The following is an 18623-nucleotide window of genomic DNA, read 5'->3' as shown; positions in this document are numbered from 1 at the left end:
AAAAGCAAATACGCAAAAACAACAACAACAAAAAGTTAACAGTATAATCCTAGAAGATAGAAACATGGTATTTGTTATGTTAGTCTTTGTTCTTTAAGTTTTGGGGGTTTTGTTGTTGTTCGTTTTTGTTGTTTTATGTTTCAACAAAGGAACTAGAGATCTTGAGGAACAGAATCTCAGAATATAATCCCAACTAGCTTCCCAGATTCTGTATGGTGAGAACCCTGCAGTTAACAAACATGTAAGAATGTGTTCTCTGAAATGCCCTCATCTCTGCAAAAATGACAGCCCTTTATCCCAATTTGACCTGAATGGCTGGTCCATAGAAACAACATTATATGATCTCATGATTTTCTACATAGTATGATACGCTATGATGAGTAGCTCTTTACTGCAGAAAATTCACAGAGAAACAGACATGAACCCTACTCCAAGGACCTGTAGTATTTGGAGATTCAAGAAATCACAGCTATGTGTGCATATATACATTCAAATTCTTATAAAAGGGTGATTCTAGATGAGATCTGTGCTGTTCTATTGAGTACTTTCCATTTGCCAGTACCTTGGTCCATTTGCGCTGCTACAATTATACGATTAAAAATAAAATACCATAGACTGGGTAATTTATAAACAATATTTACTTCTCATGGTTCTGGAGGCTGGAAGTATGAGATCAAGATGCCAACACAGTCTGTTTTTCGTAAAGGCCCCCTTCCCAATAGCAAACTGGCAACATCTCACTCTGTCCCTACCTGGTAGATGAAACTAGGGAACTCTGTCAGGCCTCTTTGACAAGGTACTAATCCCACTCATGAGAGCTCTGTCTTCATGACCTAGTCACCTCCCAAAGCCACCCTCCCATACCCTACCTTGGGGGCTAAGATTCGATGTATGAATTTTGGTGAGACACAAACATTCAGACCATAGGCAGCCAGATATCATGATAAACATTTCATGTGATAAAGATTTCATTTCATATCAATCTCCAAGTGAAGTGAGATCATTCTCCATTTCAGTAATAAAGAAATCAAAGCTCAGAGATTATGAACTTGTCCTAAATTACAGACCAGACTATTGAAGAGGCTGGGACATGAATCAAGCCTTACAACAAACAATGATGTTGTTTTACTTCTGTTGCATATCCATATGATTCTGCGTTGTTGCCCTCTGATTTTAATGTATTGAAAACTTGTGAACATTTTTTAAATGATGTTAGATATTCAGAGGAAAGAGGGAGCTTAATATGATTGACTTGGTGCCAGAAGACTTTGCAGAGAAAGGATTTGACTGGAGTTTGAGGGCCAGGCTGCACATTCGATGGGGAAGTAGAAGCAGTGGTGAGTAATCCATGGGGAAAGTGGGGGTGGAGGGTGCAACAGGCAGTAAGTAAACAAAACCACAGCACACACACACACAGAGGCATACACAACCCTGAAGTTAACAAGCACATACCTCCTTATGTGTTTGCTAACTACAGGGTTCTCAGTCTACAGTACTGAAATGCCACAAAAGATCATGGATGATGAGCAGATGAGAATAGGAAGGAAGTTACAAGGTCACGTTATGGTGTTTCTTCAATGTTAACATTTCTCTATATAAATTGTACCACTAGACAACCAGGTTTTATATCAAATCTACCATGAGAGAACCAGGTAAGAGGTAAGAGATGAAGGTAAACTACTCCTTAGAGAAGTATTCCAAATAATAAATGAAGAAGTGATGAGAGTTGGAATACCCCCATTTCTTATTGCCTAGTGAATGGATGGATCAACATTGAGCATCCATAGCTACTACTGTCACAAAAATGAAAGACCAACCAGACATTATCTTAGTAGAAAAATATACCACCAACCTCGTAGAAGTCTTGAAAAAACAAGTTAAATCTAAATTGGATCAAGTATCTAAACTCCATGCCAATGTCTATTGAATATAGGTGACAGGAAGACAAATAAAGACATCATGGAAGTAAAACCAGCAAACTCCAGAATCTAGAACTCTAGAGAACAAGGCAAATGCTTTCTTCAATAAATAAACTGGTAAGGGAAAAAAAGGAAGAGGTGGGAGCAGAGTCTATACATTAAAAGACATATCAACTGATCACAAAGTGCAGGCTTTATTTGAATCCTGGTTCAAATAAACAAACTGAAATAATAAATAAGCAAGCAAGAAAATAAATAAATAAAACATTTATTAGACAATTAAAAATTAGACCAGTTACTGGACATGTTACTGGAATTATTGCAAATTTTTCTTTTGGGTGTTATAATAGTTACGTGCTTATGTTTTATTTTCTAGTGATCATAGCATGAGCCAAAGGCAGATGCTTAACTGATTGAGCCATCCAGGTGTCCCTAATGCACTAAGGCATTTAAAATTTATTTTCCAGGGGTACCTGGGTGATTCGGATAGTTAAGTGTCTGCTTTTGGCTCAGGTCTTTATGTCTGGGTCCTGGAATTGAGCCAGCACCTGGCTCTTTGCTCAGTGGGAACTCTGCTTCTCCCTCTCCCTGTGCTTCTCACCCCTACCACTAATTCTCTCTCAAGTGAATAAATAAATTCTTTTAAAAAATAAAAATTAAAATTAGAAAAAAATATTTTCCAATCAAATTGAACTTTTTAGAGTTTTTTGTTTGTTTTTTGTTTTGTTTTGTTTTGTTTTTGCAAGAAGCAATTAAACAATTTAAAGGAAAGTAGGAAAAATAAACTCAGCCATAGTTTACACAATAAATTGAGTTGGGGAAGATAGAGACAAAGAGATCAGCTAGAAGTCTCTTACCACATCTAGACCTATATTGATAAGAGTTTGATTAGGATAGCATTAATAGGGAAGAAAAGGGAAACATAAATGGAGTGATCCTGAGGAACTACAAAGTTTAGTGTATCTCAAAGAAGAGTCAAAGATTCAAAGATGATTCAAAAATGTCTGACCCGACCAATTCTTAAAATAGTAATATTATGTAATTTTATGTAATATTATGAGTAATATTATGAGAAGTAAGTCAAGAGGGCAAATTGTCAGGGCATGAGGGGACAAATTTGCTTCTAGACATCAAGTATGAGAGACTGACATGACCATTTGTCATTTAAAGTGAAGTATTGTTTTGCCACATATGCATAAAAATGTTTTGTGCCTTCTCCAATCATGATGAATTATTTAAAAATAATCATTAATTAAAGTTGTATAATCAAATAAATGAATAAAAATGTATGTCAGACCTCCTCAAACAAGGAAGATGACCCAAAATCTTCCTTAATAAACATACTTTCTTGGCATAGGTCAGCCATTTCTTCTATATCCTTTTCTCTGCAAAAATCTCTTGTGTTCTCTGATACAGAAGCAAATCTGTAAACTTCTTTTACATCACCTCCCCTGTCTCTATCTAAACATAGCTGCCCAGTAAATACCAGCTTTTCTGGCCAATTTGCTCACGTATGATAAGTAATACTTAGAAGAATAAAATTATAATGTCACAAAATAATTTGGTAAGTGTTCTGAGGCCTTTTAAAATAAGATAGTCCCTTGTATTATAGCATCAATAATACCGAAAATAATTTCTCCTAGTGAAAAATCATGGACATGTGTATAGTAAAAACTATGTCAAAGTCAGACATTTGAATTTCATTTGTAAGAAAGAGCACACTTTATACAATTAAAATTCTGTAGAAACTGCGATATATTTTAGTTCTTAGCACATCCATACCTTCGAAGTTTAGAGTTGGTCAATTTTAATGTCTAGAATATCACACTCCCATGTCCTTTATCTTAGGAAATGACTCTCTGTAATCAAGTGAACCATTGTGATTCTCATCATAAAAACAAATTGTGAAGGTTTTCAATAATTAGAAGAAATATGTCTTCTCAAAACCCTCTCATCCTTGGCCATCTTTGCTCCCTCAAACCCTGTCAGCTCAGCATCTAATATTGCCCAAGCTAATCATTTTCATTGCTACTTGAAGACAAGATAGTCTGTGACTTACATCATGTCTCATTGTTTGCTAGCAAATGAACAAAAACCTATATTATTTGCTTGCTTGGACTTAACAATAAATACAAGGCTACAGGCTATTTGGGTTGGCAATGTGTTACTTCTGCAAAACAATAAAACTGACCCAAACTATTAGAAATCCCAGTGTCGAAGACCTTGGATTGTTATGCCTCTTGCTGTCAGAGCACCTATTGTGAGTGATCTCTGAAAGTTGGAGGCAAAACCCTTGGTCACTGAATAGTGGGGATAAAAGGAGGCGATGCTTGGAAGACCTTCATAATCTACCATGAAGGCCACAGTTGGAATCTTTCTTTGCCTAGCATTGGATATTCCCACGGAAACAAATATTCTTTCAATGAAAAGTTATATTTTCTCTGGTTTGATGATAGTTGATTGGAATTTTTACTTTTACTATTATCATATCATTAAGTGAAAAAAAAATGATGCATAGAAAGAAGAGTGGAAGAGAATAGGTCAAAGATTAACACCTATTAATCTAATGTATTATATTCAGGAACTAAATCATTAGAAGCCAGGTAAGAGCTAGGAGAGTTGACTGATAAAAGACAAGGCATACCAATTCATATTATTGTTGTTTGTTGAATTTATGAACATAAGTTTATTACTCACAAGCCACCTGGGGAAAACTACTTAATGGATTTTCCCACTCTGCCCTTTGTTAGAATCCCTCTCTCTGAAACTCTCTTCCTGTCTCCTGGACTCACTTGATTTCTGCAAGGTCTTCAGTTTCTAGATTAAATGTCATATTCTCTGTTTACACTCTACAAATCTCGAAGAACTAGTAGCATCTTATTTGTTTCAAAAGGATGTTAAACTTAATTATGACACCTGATTCATTCTGTTATGATTATCTGTCTCTGCTGTTAGACTGCATAACTCAAGGTCAGGGACAGGATCTCAGCTATTTTATCACCAGCACTAAACCTGCCAAGTGTCTGGGACAGAAAAGGGCCCAAAAAAGTCTGTCAAGTCCAAGTGGAAAGAAATATATGTAATTTGTCTTATTGCTCATCAAATAAAATTATTCTTAGAATATATAAGTACACAAATAACTCCATTAAATAGGAAAAATATTAAATATTTTCTATTCATTTGAATTTTCATTTTCTAACCTTCTAATTCTCTTATTTTAACAAAATTTATTTCTTCATTACAATTACACTTTTGTTGCTTCAACTTTTAACATTTTTAATTGGACACTTTTGATTTAATATTTTAATATAACTAGGTAGTTTCCTTTGATCAAAAAAATAACGCCCTGAGTGTGACATTTTCAGCTACTGTGCTACTAATTGAAAAGGTTAGAAACTGGGATAAGACAGGGACTTGCCCTTAAGAAATTCACAGCTTATTAAAAAAGACAGACTAGTCAAAAACAATTAAAACTTAATGGACTAAGGTCTCTAATATAAGTTTATAAGAGTAGAAAATATAACAATTTGGGAATGACTTACAATTTAATGAATAAAAATAATGGTAAAATACTTTAGTTCTTTTATTGGTATTAGTCTTTACTCTTATTTCTGAATAATAAATTTCTTAACATGTAATACTCACTGAACCTATTATGTAACAGACATTATACTAAATTCTTCATGTGTGTAAATGTATTGAATTCTCTCAATAACCTTCTCTATAAACATTATTATTATTCCTGAGGGAACCAAGGTAGGGAGAGGTTAAATAACTTCTCAATGTTAAAAAATTAGTATTAGTATTGGACATTTAGATTGAACTGTAGCAGACTGGTTCCAGAATCTCAATTCCTAACCATTATACAGACTATCTACGAGTTCAAAAAGCAAGTTTTATACATCCTAAATCTTTTCCTATTATTTTATTTGACCTTTTGATAGAAATTTCCCAAGTCTTAGAAACTCAGATTCTCTCTAGAATACTCTTTTCTGGCATCCTAACGGAGGTGAATTTTTGTCTCTGCAGTTCATACCCCCACGCTTCAAGAATAAAAGGTTACTTGTGCCTCTATCACATTTATAGACCCAGTAAAATGGCATAGCTTTTATGAATGTAGATTTGTTAATTGGGTAAAACAAAAAGAATGTTGTGTACAGAAAATTAACAACTGGGTTCTGTATTCCCTTGCCTTGTTGTAGCATCATAGAATAAGTGATTTTAGTTTACTTCAGGCAGAACTTTTCTAAAGTTGTTAACAAACTCTACTCAATGCGTTCCCAACACATTCACAATCACCATTTAAATAAGGCATATATTTGACTTTAAAGTAAACATCTCAGTGTAATTGATGAGGATTATTGTATAAAAGATAACTACTGTAGTAGTCATGAAAAATGGCCTACATATGTTCATTTATTCATTTATTTGTTCAGCAAACATTTTAACAAACACCTCTCTATAAAAATTGTATGATGCTAAATACAGAAAGTAAAAAGGTCAACTAAGATATCACCTTATAAAAAATGTAAAATTTCTCTGGAGTAATATTTACTATGAGCAAAGTCAAATGAAAAACAACAAAGTAAAAAAATTATTTGAGGGGCACCTGGGTGGCTCAGTGGGTTAAGCCGCTGCCTTCGGCTCGGGTCATGGTCTCAGAGTCCTGGGATCGAGCCCCACATCGGGCTCTCTGCTCAGCGGGGAGCCTGCTTCCTCCTCTCTCTCTGCCTGCCTCTCTGCCTGCTTGTGATCTCTCTGTCAAATAAATAAATAAAATCTAAAAAAAAAAAAAATTATTTGAGATATATAGGATTGATAATAATTTTCATGATATACAAAATGTTTTTATAAATAAGGAAAAGCTATGGAATGCAATAAAAATGGGAATTATATGAACAGGCAACTCACAAAAAATGAACTATAAATAATGCATATTTGAAAGTATGAGATCCTCAATCTCACTCATAATGAAAAAACTGGAAATATAAGCAAGACCTTACTACCCTCCATAAAATCAGTAAAAATATTAATCAGTTTTCCACTTCCCAAGGTTGGAAAGAAAGAAGAAAACACATGCTCTTCTAACTTACTGATAAAATTATAAAATGCTGCAGCATCTAGAAGAAATCAGTCTTTTGTTTGTTGCACTGTGGGAAGCAAGTAAATGTGGATGAATGAAAGAATGTAAGTCTATTCTCTCAGATGCCATCCTCATATATATAATTTGATATACTTTGGTAGATACCAACCAAATTAACTCTTAACAATCAAATTAATTTCTGACTTTTAGATTCAATGCTTTAGGCAGAGCCAAAACTGGGAACTCCCACTGGTGTCATAACTTAAGTTCCAGTAAAGCCTTGCAGAGATCACATCCTCATGGATTATGAGGAATATGAAAGACACCTTCACAAGCTGCTATGGGCAGAAGGGACAAGGGAGTAGATTACAAATAGAACTAACTGATCTACCAATAGAATCCGTTCCTGCAGATTTAGCAGCAGCCTGATGCCCAGTATGTCAAGCCGAAGGTGATCTTGGCTTATATTGTTTGAGTGGACTGGAGGAATTCATCCTGTTAGGAAATGACAAAGCCCAAACTAAGATACAAGCATAAGCCATACCTAAAAGAAGGTGGATTGGGGAGATATTTCAAGGACTTGGTCACTGTATGGATATGAGGGTAAGTATCACAAGGCATATAAATGACTCCCAAATTTTTGACTTGAGAAATTGAAAGACGATGGCATCATTGCCCTATAAAATGAATAGGAGGAAGCTTTGCTTATAAGTTTGTCTCTTAAGCCAGAATTCCTCAGTTGGACTACAGATTCTATTGGATACAAGCTCTGTGACTCTAGCCAAATTAATTAATTTCTCCTTGCCTTGATTTCCTCATTTCTAAAATATGAATAATAATAAGATCCACTTCATGGGACTGTTATGAGGATTAAATAAGATAGTATCTCAGTGCTCAGTACAGAGAGAGTGCTTAGAACTGTGCCAAGCACATACTAAGTGTCACATAATTGTTAGAATATTAGCAGTATTAGTTTAAGTTCTTAAAATATTTGTCTTCTTTGAAAACTTATAATAGTGATGTGTCCATATTCATCCTCAAGACCACGGACAATGGGCACAATGACAAAAGCTGCTAATGCTCTCAGGAGACTGTGGGTCAGTTTGAATTCATTCTTGCTCAGTCAAGGTAATGAACACAAAGGTTACAATGCGAACATACCTCTTGTGAATAAAAGCTCTCTTCCTCTGTTTTCTATCATATCTCTTATAGGCAGGAAGCATCACTACTCCCCCAAATGACTCTCCTTCAGATAAATGGTATATTTAGGATGCCCTATATATCCTATGAACATTGTCAACCCCATGTCCTTCCTTACATTTGTGCCTATCCTCTTTATCATTTATAGCCTGCAATCTTACTCAAACTCTCCCTCCTTTACTATTTTATGGCAAAGCACTCTCTCTCTTTTTTAACCTCGTATCAGTAAGAAATTTTATATTATCCCATCCAGCCCTTCTTACATGGATCTATTTTTGTTTCATACTATACTTCCCTATGTAATTTTTTAAAAACCCAAATGTGGGATAGGGAGAGGGGATAACTGTCTTTACTATTTTGCTACCCCTGTGTCAGTTTTCTTCAGTGTAATGCACAGTAGGTGCTGCATAAACACATCATCATTTGTTGAATGATAGTTGTAGTTTTCCTCAATAGAAAGGAGAATAACAAAGACAGAAGGTGGGTGGAGATTTAGTTGAAGTTTCCATAATTAAAACAAACATCACTATAGACAACTTCTAAAAGGGTTTTCCCACTAATTCAGTCTAGGTTAGCTCTTATGTTCTCAACTACAAACCTCAAGGTCATTCCTTTCTTATAGACTTCACTGCCACATTCATGACTCTCCTATCCCTCCTGCCTCTAGTCATCATTTTCAGGAGCTTCAACCTCTCTATGAACCACTCCCCTAAACACCTGGCCTCATAGAAAGTACCTTTACCTACTTAGCCCTCATTTTTCATTTTATTGCTAATACATTTTATCACACCAACCCCCTTTATTAACCTAAAGATACCTTGGTAGTTTCCATACAATAATGGTCAAAAATATGGAATCTCGTGTCAGCCAAAACTGCCGAAATCTCTATTTGGGAACTTACCAGCTCTGTAATACTGAACAAGTTAGGTAACTCTTTAGAAACAATTCTCCATGGCATTTCTGCGTATCTTAGATCAGGTTTTACTTTGCACTGTCTCTTCAAGGATGTTATTATAGCAAACAGCCTTGGAAAATACAAAGATTGTTTCCCACTAATGTGGAAGTCAGATTTTATTTATCAGCTGACTAAGATAATAAAGATAATGTCTCCTTCTGGGGCAATGTTGGACAGGTTTGCTAGCAACCTCTTATAAGATTGGGGGTTTCCTAAGCTTAGAGTTCCTCTGTAGTGACAAACCCCTACATGCAGCATTCACCAGGCTACTTTGTATCATCCCAATGGGACTCTAGGGGCAAAGGAGCATGAAGCTAGTTCCATTTGCTATACCATGAGTAATGAAGTCATCTGTCTGTCTCTGTCCTCTGCTACCATCTATGAACATGTGGCTGGCTAATCTATTAGCTTGCGAGAAAGGTCAGATCTCAGACTTTCCACAGTTCTTGATAAAAACCTCTTTACACCTCAGTTTCCCTTTTACCAACCCATAAAATGGAAAGAAGATGCCTATCTCAGAGTTAGCATGTTAATTAAATGGAAAAAAAATGAGATAATATATATACAATGCTTTAGACCAGTCTGAACCTCATAGCTGTACTTACAACAGTTTTTGGTGACTTCTGACTGCCTGCTTGTCAAATGCCCTGCTCTCCAACTCTGTTCTCACTGGTGGTTTTGCAATGCTGACGCCATAAATCATCCTCTTCTTGAAAGTTCCTAATCCCTTGAAAGTCTGTGACTCTGGTTTCCTTCTTACATTTTCACCTCTATTTCCTTCCCAAAATGTCACACTTACACACACACACACACACACACACACAGAGGAATTAACGAAAGGAGAATGTTTTGCAAATGTCTTAAGACAGTCCTAAATTCTACAAAGTATTAATTAGCGACACAACAACAGCAGCCAACAGGTTTTTCTAAAATGGAGGAAAGGAAAAGCAGTAATCAGAATGAGGGGATGAAGAGAGTTACGAGATCTTCATCAAAAGGGGACAAGAGTTATAAGACATCTGTGATATCCCGTGTCACTCACTTATACAGAAGGTCAATATTTATCATTCTATTATTCTCCAATGTCCAATCTTAATTAAATATTTGCAAAAAAAAATTACTAGAAAGAAAACAAGAGAAATGGTGGCTGTAAGCTATATAACAAAATGCCACTATAGAACTTAAACTTTGGCTTCATGAAAATTCAAAGTATAGAAAATTCCTTAGCGTTAGCCTTACATAACTCAGCGTCAGCCTTAGATCACTCCTTACTTGATCTGATAAGCTTACCTGTAACAAAAAATCGAAGAGTGCCAGCTTGGACCACTCGTGGTGATGTATTTCAGTACAACCCCATTCAGGCTTAGGTACTCGGCCATTCTGCCAACACTTCTGTTTCAACAACTGTTGGTAAGTTCCCCAGGTGAGCTTAACAGAAGAGTGGGTCTCATTACTTGTTGGAGATAGAGATGAGTCCCAGAGAATGAGAGGGCATGGTCGGCCATCTATAGAATACAAACAAACAAACAAATTTGCTTTAGCATGTTCAGCATGACTCAGTGTGAGATTTTAGACAGTCACTCATAGCTTCGCCCTCTCACCTCCCAAATGCAAGAGTTTGATTAGATGATATTTCAAGGTCCCTGTTAGTCAATGAAATGAAAGATTTTTGAGACAAGATGTTTTATTGATGTGGCACAGGAATAAGCCACTAATTACCAATAACAATGTCCTCTGGTTAAAGTGGTTTTATTCCACTTCTAAAAGCAACCACCACGATAAGGGAAAGAATCCAGGTGTTTATAATTGTCTATTCAATGTCTGAGTGGAGCTGCTCTCTATATGTAATAACAACTGTCTGATTTTCTGGGGCTACAGAAAAAGAATTTTTGGAAGTCACAAATTTAAAAATGAAATTGCATGGCTCACACCAGCCACCACCATAATTTCCAAAGAAATAAAAAAAGAAGCAGGATGGAAACTTTTTTTCTCTTCTGGTGGAAACAGTAGTGCTCTTGGTAATGGATCATTTATTCACACATAACCTCACAAAGTGCATTTAAGCAAATGCATTTCTTCAACTGCATGCACACAGACGATAAGTTAAAAAAAAAACTGTCATACTAATTGTTTTTGTCTCACTCTTGAGAGTTTAGAAATGCCACTGCTAGACTGTACCAAGAATGATGAGCCCAAGTAAAGTTATAAACAGAGAAGATCACGAAGGTCCATTAAATGATACTTCAAGCTTAAAACAAATGACATCACTTTCCAGCCCCCATTTCTGCCAAATAAAGTCACTGACAGATGATGTTAAGCAGCTTTGCTTCTAAGTTAAAAATCAGAATGATGCTCTTGGGGGGGTGGGGGGGAGTCACAAAGATCTGGAAAAGCCCACTTAACTCATTCTTAACAGGCCCGGACAACAGAAGCCTCTGAAATTATGACTGGAATGTCTAAGACACATCACAGGAATTTTTAAAAGTCCTTTTAAATAACCTGAGAGGCTCTTGATCTATGACTGTATTCCTTTGGTTCAAGACATTTATTTTACCATCTTGCTCATTTGCCTTTTGTAGAGTTCTTATCTCTGTCTGGTCTTTACTACAGGAAACTGCCGTCTTCTCTAACCTCTTTTGAATTTGCTGTTACAGTGACCTCAATAACTTTGGTAGCGTTCATTTGATCATTCAGATCACTTGCATTCCAGTTTTATTCGAAAGAAAAATCTTCTTCCTTTTAGCCTTGGAATTTCAGCCTAGGACTTCTATGCAAGAAGTCCTTTAGATTTGGGAAAACATGCCACAGTCACTGACACACAATTAAGAAAAAAAAAATAGAGAAAGAACATAGATCTAAACTAAAGAACTTCATTTTTAACACCATCTCCCCTTTTCTTTCCTCTGACTTTCCTAAATAGTTTTGGGGCTGCTCAAAACTAATTGTTTTCTTAGGTAGAAGATAAATATAATTTTAAATGAGTAGACTCCAAATACGACGCCAATTTAACAAATAATAATAATAGTAAAGCCCAGGTAAATGCAATCCATCATGAGTGGGAGACAGGTAGAGACCAATGTCTCTACCAAATATGAATCCAAATATGAGTGGAAGACAAAACATCACTTGCAAAGACATGTGTACTTCAGACTTCGAAAGATAAACACCAAGGAGTTCTACCCATCGATGTTTCTGGACTAAAGTTATACACAGATGGCACTTTAGATTCTCAGGGCTAAGAAATATTCAAAGGGAGTTGAAACCTAATCCTGAACCTCAACAACACACATCAATACAGGAGACAGACAGGCAGGGCGTTTCCTCAGCAATTCACATGAGTCCCACAGAGAAATAGGGAAATGATTTACATAAACAATTGAAACAGTTAACCTTCTGGGCTATTTTTCTTTCCTTTAAGACATTTGATTCTTATTTTTAAAGCAATTAAAAACAAATCTACTCATTTCAGGAAATGTGGAAAAACATTAGCATGTAAAACTAAGAAAACAAAAAATCATCTATAAGCCCCAGATAGGAGCTTAGTAATTGGTTCTGTGATTTATATACTGACTTCTGGTATTTTCTCATCCTTTTCTTTCTCACCTCAAAATGTACACTGTTTTTAGAAACTTAAGAAGTAGAACTTCTGGTGAGAGCTTAGGCTCTGGAATCCAACAGATCTTTTGAAATCTGGTCACCTTATTTCTTAGCTTTGTAACATTAGACAAGTTAAGCAATCTCTCTAAGCCTTGCTTTCATCCTCTGTAAAATGGGGGTGAGAATGTACCTTCCCAAATTGGCTTTTAGGATTAAATGAGCTCTTACATTTGAAGTCCTCAACCTGATGCCTAACGTATATGCACATCCCAGAAATTTCTGCTATAACTATTACTATATAGAGACATGATGGAATGACACAATTCATCAGTCTTTGACTGCCTTCATTTGTATATGGAGCATCTGCTATGTGCCAAGCATAGTTCTAGGAACTGAACCAAAATCAATCAATCAATAAATGCCAATTTCTATTTATTTTCCTGGCATTTACATTTCAACTGGGGGAAGAGGCAAAAATTATGTGAGGAAGGTAAACTATGTGGAACTGTCTCGTATTATAGAGTTTGTCATGACTGCTTTACTAAATATTTTACCACAAAATTTCTCTTACAATTAAATATTTTTAAATGGCATCAGTTCAACTGTCATATAATAACCTAGCCTAGTGGTCAGCACACCCTGTCAAAGGTAAGTAGTAAACATTTTAGGTTTTGAAGGCCGCCTTGTCTCCATCACAACTATTGACCCAGAAAATGCTTAACTCTGCTGTGGCATGAAAGCAGTCAAAAACAATATATCAACAGATGGATGTGACTGTTCTAATAAAACTTTATTATAGACATGAAACTTGCATTTCAAATCATTTTCAAGTGTCATAAGAAATGTTGTTGTTCTTTTGATTTTTTTCAACAATTTCAAATTGGAGAAAGCATCTGTAGCTCACAAGCCACTTCAAGAACAGAGTCATAGTTTTAAGAGGACTTTTTGGAGGGATGGGAAGGAAAAATCAAGGTAGTGAACCATAAACCAATATCAAGGTTGTATCATGGGGAAATACTTGTACCACCTTGTAGAAGAATAGAAATCCAAGCCTTGAGCCTCTTGCCAAATGAAGATGTTGAATCCGAGACTCACACATGAAGCTTTAGTGAAAAGTAGACTAGAAAAGAATATCACCTAACAGCATATGGAATAAAGGGGCCATCTTTGGCCTGCAGACTGTTGTGAGTCAGCCTCTGATCTAGTCTTTAAGGATACTGAATTTTATTTGCCATTTCTCTATTTCAGCACATCGAATTTTCTGAATGATACATTTTCTATATTATTATTAAAAAAGTTGTTCCCGGGGGCGCCTGGGTGGCTCAGTGGGTTAAGCCGCTGCCTTCGGCTCGGGTCATGATCTCAGGGTCCTGGGATCGAGCCCCGCATCGGGCTCTCTGCTCAGCGGGGAGCCTGCTTCCTCCTCTCTCTCTCTGCCTGCCTCTCTGCCTGCTTGTGATCTCTCTCTGTCAAATAAATAAATAAAATCTTTAAAAAAAAAAAAAAAAAGGTTGTTCCCGAACTGCCAAAGGGAGCTTTCAGCTGCTAGGAGTAATTGGTTTTCAGTTAATATTCTGGGGTTTTCTCCACATCCATCCATGTCCCCTCAGCAAAATATTTTGAATGCTGAATATAATATAAAGATATTCCATCCTGCCCTTCTGGAAATCTGTGTACCTCAGGCAAGGGAGATTTCCAGAAAGCAGGGCAAGTAGTAATTCTCAGGCTGAGCGTGGGTGGGGTGGGTCCTTTGCACACACTGGTCTCCTTCCAGATGATAGTGGTAGTCAGAATGGCTCCAGATCTCAGAGCCATGAGTATGAGTGTGAAAAGAATTCCACTTTTTATAAAATATGACTGTTAGAAGAATTAAATGAACTTTGATAGATCTGAAGGGATGACAGAAAAATAGCCTCTGAAAACAGGAAACTGGTTAAAGCAACTTACCCTGAAGTGTTTCAGAGATGAGGAGCATTCATCTCTTCACATTCAGGTTTGTCAAAATGATGCAGTACTTCACTCTCCAGAGAAATCTTAAGAGTGAAGAGATAAAATTCTCACTGTCAGAGTGGTGAGAAAGCAGGTTTTAAAAGATATGTGGGTGTTCGTGTGAATTAAAGGTTATACAGCTGCTTTAAAAAATGCGACTTGCCGCATAAGTTGTTTTTTTTCCCAAAAATTTGAATATTTCCTCTGATTTTTGATGTTCTCCCAAGTCATTCTCTACCCAAAAGCACAAAGAAGACATCCTTTTGAGAAGATGAACGTGAAAATTCACTAAGAATGAGTTCTCTACGTGATCTCCTTTGTCTGGAATTTTTAAACACCCTTCACTTTGAACACTGGCTGCCTGGTTTTGTTGAACTGCAGGTGAACACTAAGCATGCTGGCTGGAGTTATGAGTGTCTGTCTGCATTTGTCACTGAACAAAAATAAGTAAAAACGTTCTGGAGTTCTAAAATCAAAGGTCCCTTTCTATCATATGGGCCAAGTTCCAAGACTGTTTCAAGACTCCTTGTGAACAAGACAAAAAGGGAAGTGGCAGCTCAGCTCAGAGCCCTTCATTAAAAACAACTCTCCAAAATCTATTCAAGAAAACAAAGGTCAATCAAAATTTTAGACTCATCTTTGTTATAGGAAATGAATTCTGTTGGGTTCCACAACAACTATCAACAGTGCATTGGAGGGAAACCTTAATGCCTTGGATCTCTAATTGCTAAAGGCAATTATTGGTGTTGCTGTAACTCCAATGATAGTGTAGCAGGTGTCTAGCTGTTAATGATCCCTTAAGTACTGTCTGTTCTATTTTTCTAGAGTGCCTCTCCCAGTAGGATTTTGGCAATTAAAAGTATTAGACTGAAGTGAAGAAGCAGGTAAGATCTCTCGGCTTAGAGCTGGTAAATGTGAACAAGTCAGAGAATGTGAGAGAAGATTCTGGGACAGCCCTGAGGGAGAAGACAATTTGAAGGAGTTGATGAAATTTTAATTCCGCTCAGGGTTTTAGATATTGTTAATTTACTTATTCAAACAAATTTTTACAATTGTCCTCACGTGGACCTATTAGAGCCTGGGTTTTGGACGGAAAGAATTCAGTGAGACACAGCAAACATAGAAGCCTTACAAGATCCCCATCCCTGGTAAGCCCCGGCCTCAGAAGCAGAGAAGTTGCACACCTAATGATGATCAGACAAAAATATCTGCCAGTTGAACAAGTGTTTGAAGGGAACAAGTGAAGGACTAACATAAAGATTGAGCTGTCAGTGCAAAGTTAAGAAACAGAGGAATACTGTGCCCTAGAATAGCTATGTGCCGAAATGTCGCAGTTAATAAGGAAAAGAAACTTCACTGAAAAAGAGCTAAGAATATGCAGTGTGGTAGAAAAAGAAATCACAAATGTTGATTCTATTCCTGACTGATCACTCATCTCCACAGAACATGAGTCAAGTCCCTCAGCCACCTTGATTAAAGCACTGAGTTCCCCAAGGTATGAGAAGAGTACCTTCCAAATCTATCTCAGGGTTGTGTGAGAATCCAGTGAAATACTGAAAATATAGCCCTGTCAAATATTTAAGAGAACCAAACTTAGGTTTTTATGATTTAAAGAAAGGAGAGGCAGAAGAGAAGCTGAATTCTATAGGTTTCATATGTATAGGTTCTCTATAGCCAACCAAGTCCTATCTCAGAATAGATTTCTGGCTAATTCAGACGACATTTCTTCAAACAACAAATAAAACATTTATTTACTTACATAACTGTTTTTCAGTTTATAACTTGCTTCCTCTAGATTGGACTGAGTTAAAATAATTTCCATATCTCCTTAAGAGTTAGCTAAGTGTGAAGCTGAGGAAATAGGAAAGGAGAATGTCCTGTGACTTCTGCCATCACAAACTACTTAACAATCTAAATCATCAGTTCTACTTTAAAAACACAGCGTGCTTCTCTTTTCTGAACCTTTGACTAATGGACAGAAACTTCTGCTTTCTAGGTCTGCCCTGGACTTCTGCTATATATATATATAAATGAAATTTCCCAGAAAATTCCTGTCTCAATATTCCATTTAGGAAAACAGAAATCAAATGTGACTTCTGAGAGTGTCACATCTGCGTCACATATGTGATGATGTGGTCACTGTGCCAGGCTCCAAAAAACAGTCACATTTTATAAACAATGTCCTGGTCACATTAGGGTGACCCAGTCCTGGGCCATTTCATTTTTATTAATGTAGATAAAGGAGCCATGAATTCTTGCCCAGGGTGACCTTCCTACAATGCAAAACTCATTATATCACTCCTCTTCTTCAAACACTTCAATGATTCCCCATTATCTGCAAGATAAAGTTCATGTCCTTAGATGACATCAAACCCAGCCACTCTGGAGTACCACAGTTTTATCTCACTTCATCCTCCCCACAATCCTCCCAAACCCTATCTCCTTCAGAGCTCTGAGATTTCCTAAGCACCTCTGTCTTCACAAGTTTTTCACACATCTATTCTCTCTACCCTTCCAACACCCACCCCATCTCTCACTTCACCCACATTGACTTTAGATCCAGTTCTGACACTAGCTCTTCAAGAAGTTTTTACATGCCCCACCCACCCCCCTACGCACGCATTCTGAGCTAAATTTTCCTTCTCTATGCCTGCAAGATCTCTTCAAAATATCTCCATTGAGGTCTTTATCATACCCTTTTTATATGGTGCAGTTGCTTAGCTGACTTCTACCCTCCAAGCTGAGCATTCAATGAGAACAGGGATTATTTCATAATTACTTTTGGACCTCCAACTCCTGACATGATATCTGCACCAAAGCAAGCACTCAAAAATATTGGAGAATGGGGGCACCTGGGTGGCTCATTTGGCTAAGCGTCTGCATTTAGCTCCGGTCATATCCCAGGGTCGTGGGATCAAGCCCCGTGTCTGGCTCTGGGCTCAGCAGGGTGCCTGCTTCTCCCACTTCCTCTGCCACTCCCCCTGCTTATGCTCTCTCTCACTCTCTCTCTCTCTCTCTGTCAAATAAATAAATCTTTTTTAAAAAATGTTGGAGAATGAATGAATGAATTTTTCAGAATCCCTCAATTTTCATCTATAGCCCTGAAGTTCCAAGGAATGGTCAATGAGCTCAGAATCGAAGTTTGGTTAATGGGACATCCATTCACAGTAAGCTGTGACTGAAGTGCCCTCACTCCCAATTGAGTTAAGAAAGATCAGAAAGAAACTTGACAAACAAAGGCAAGGATATGCAGAAGCTTCCATGACTTGGTTCTATCTAGTTTGTGCTCAACAGTCCACTCCCAGGTCTCCATAACCTTGTGAGTCACTGGAATAATGAAAATGAGGGTGGTGGAAACCTGTCTCTCTCCTCCAGACCCCAGATCAGTGTCTTGAGAAGGGGAATAGTGAGAGAGAGCATGAGCAGGGGGAGGGGCAAAGGGAGAGGGAGAAACAGACTCCCTGCAGAGCAGGGACCCTGATTCGGGGCTTGATCCCAGGACCCCAGAATCATGACCTGAGATGAAGGCAGATGCTTAACCCACTGAGCCAACCAAGTGCTAATATGAAAAACATATTTTTTTCATATCAACTCACTTAATTTTCACAACTTCATGAGGTAAGTACTGTTACCATCATTATTTTTATTGTCATCATCCCCAATATACTAATGAAGAAATAAGGTGCATAGAAATTAAGTTAATTTATCCCAGGTAACACAGCCACCTGATTCACAAGTGACTACAGTATCAGGATTCAAACTCAGTTAGTCCGGATTGTCAGTTGCATGAACTGAATTGTATTCCCCCCAAATTTATATGTGAAAGCCCTTAATACGTCAGAATGTGATAGTATTTGGAGACAGGGCCTTTAAAGAGGTA

At 37.1% G+C, this 18623-nt stretch overlaps 1 protein-coding gene across 3 annotated transcripts in view; it reads right to left on the bottom strand.

The window, feature by feature from the left end:
• GASK1B (golgi associated kinase 1B) overlaps positions 1-18623 on the bottom strand; it is a 53182-nt gene that overhangs the window by 24491 nt on the left and 10068 nt on the right. For all 3 annotated transcript variants that reach the window (XM_047717809.1, XM_047717811.1, XM_047717810.1), the window contains exon 3: positions 10448-10662. In XM_047717809.1, the coding sequence (XP_047573765.1) occupies positions 10448-10662 (215 nt within the window). The remainder of the gene's footprint in view (positions 1-10447; positions 10663-18623) is intronic.

The sequence above is a fragment of the Lutra lutra genome, chromosome 2 (genome assembly GCF_902655055.1).
Source record: "Lutra lutra chromosome 2, mLutLut1.2, whole genome shotgun sequence".
In the NCBI taxonomy this organism is placed as follows: Eukaryota; Metazoa; Chordata; class Mammalia; order Carnivora; family Mustelidae; genus Lutra; species Lutra lutra.
The sequence above is the reverse complement of the archived record's forward strand: the minus strand, read 5'-3'. Positions and strand labels throughout refer to the sequence as shown.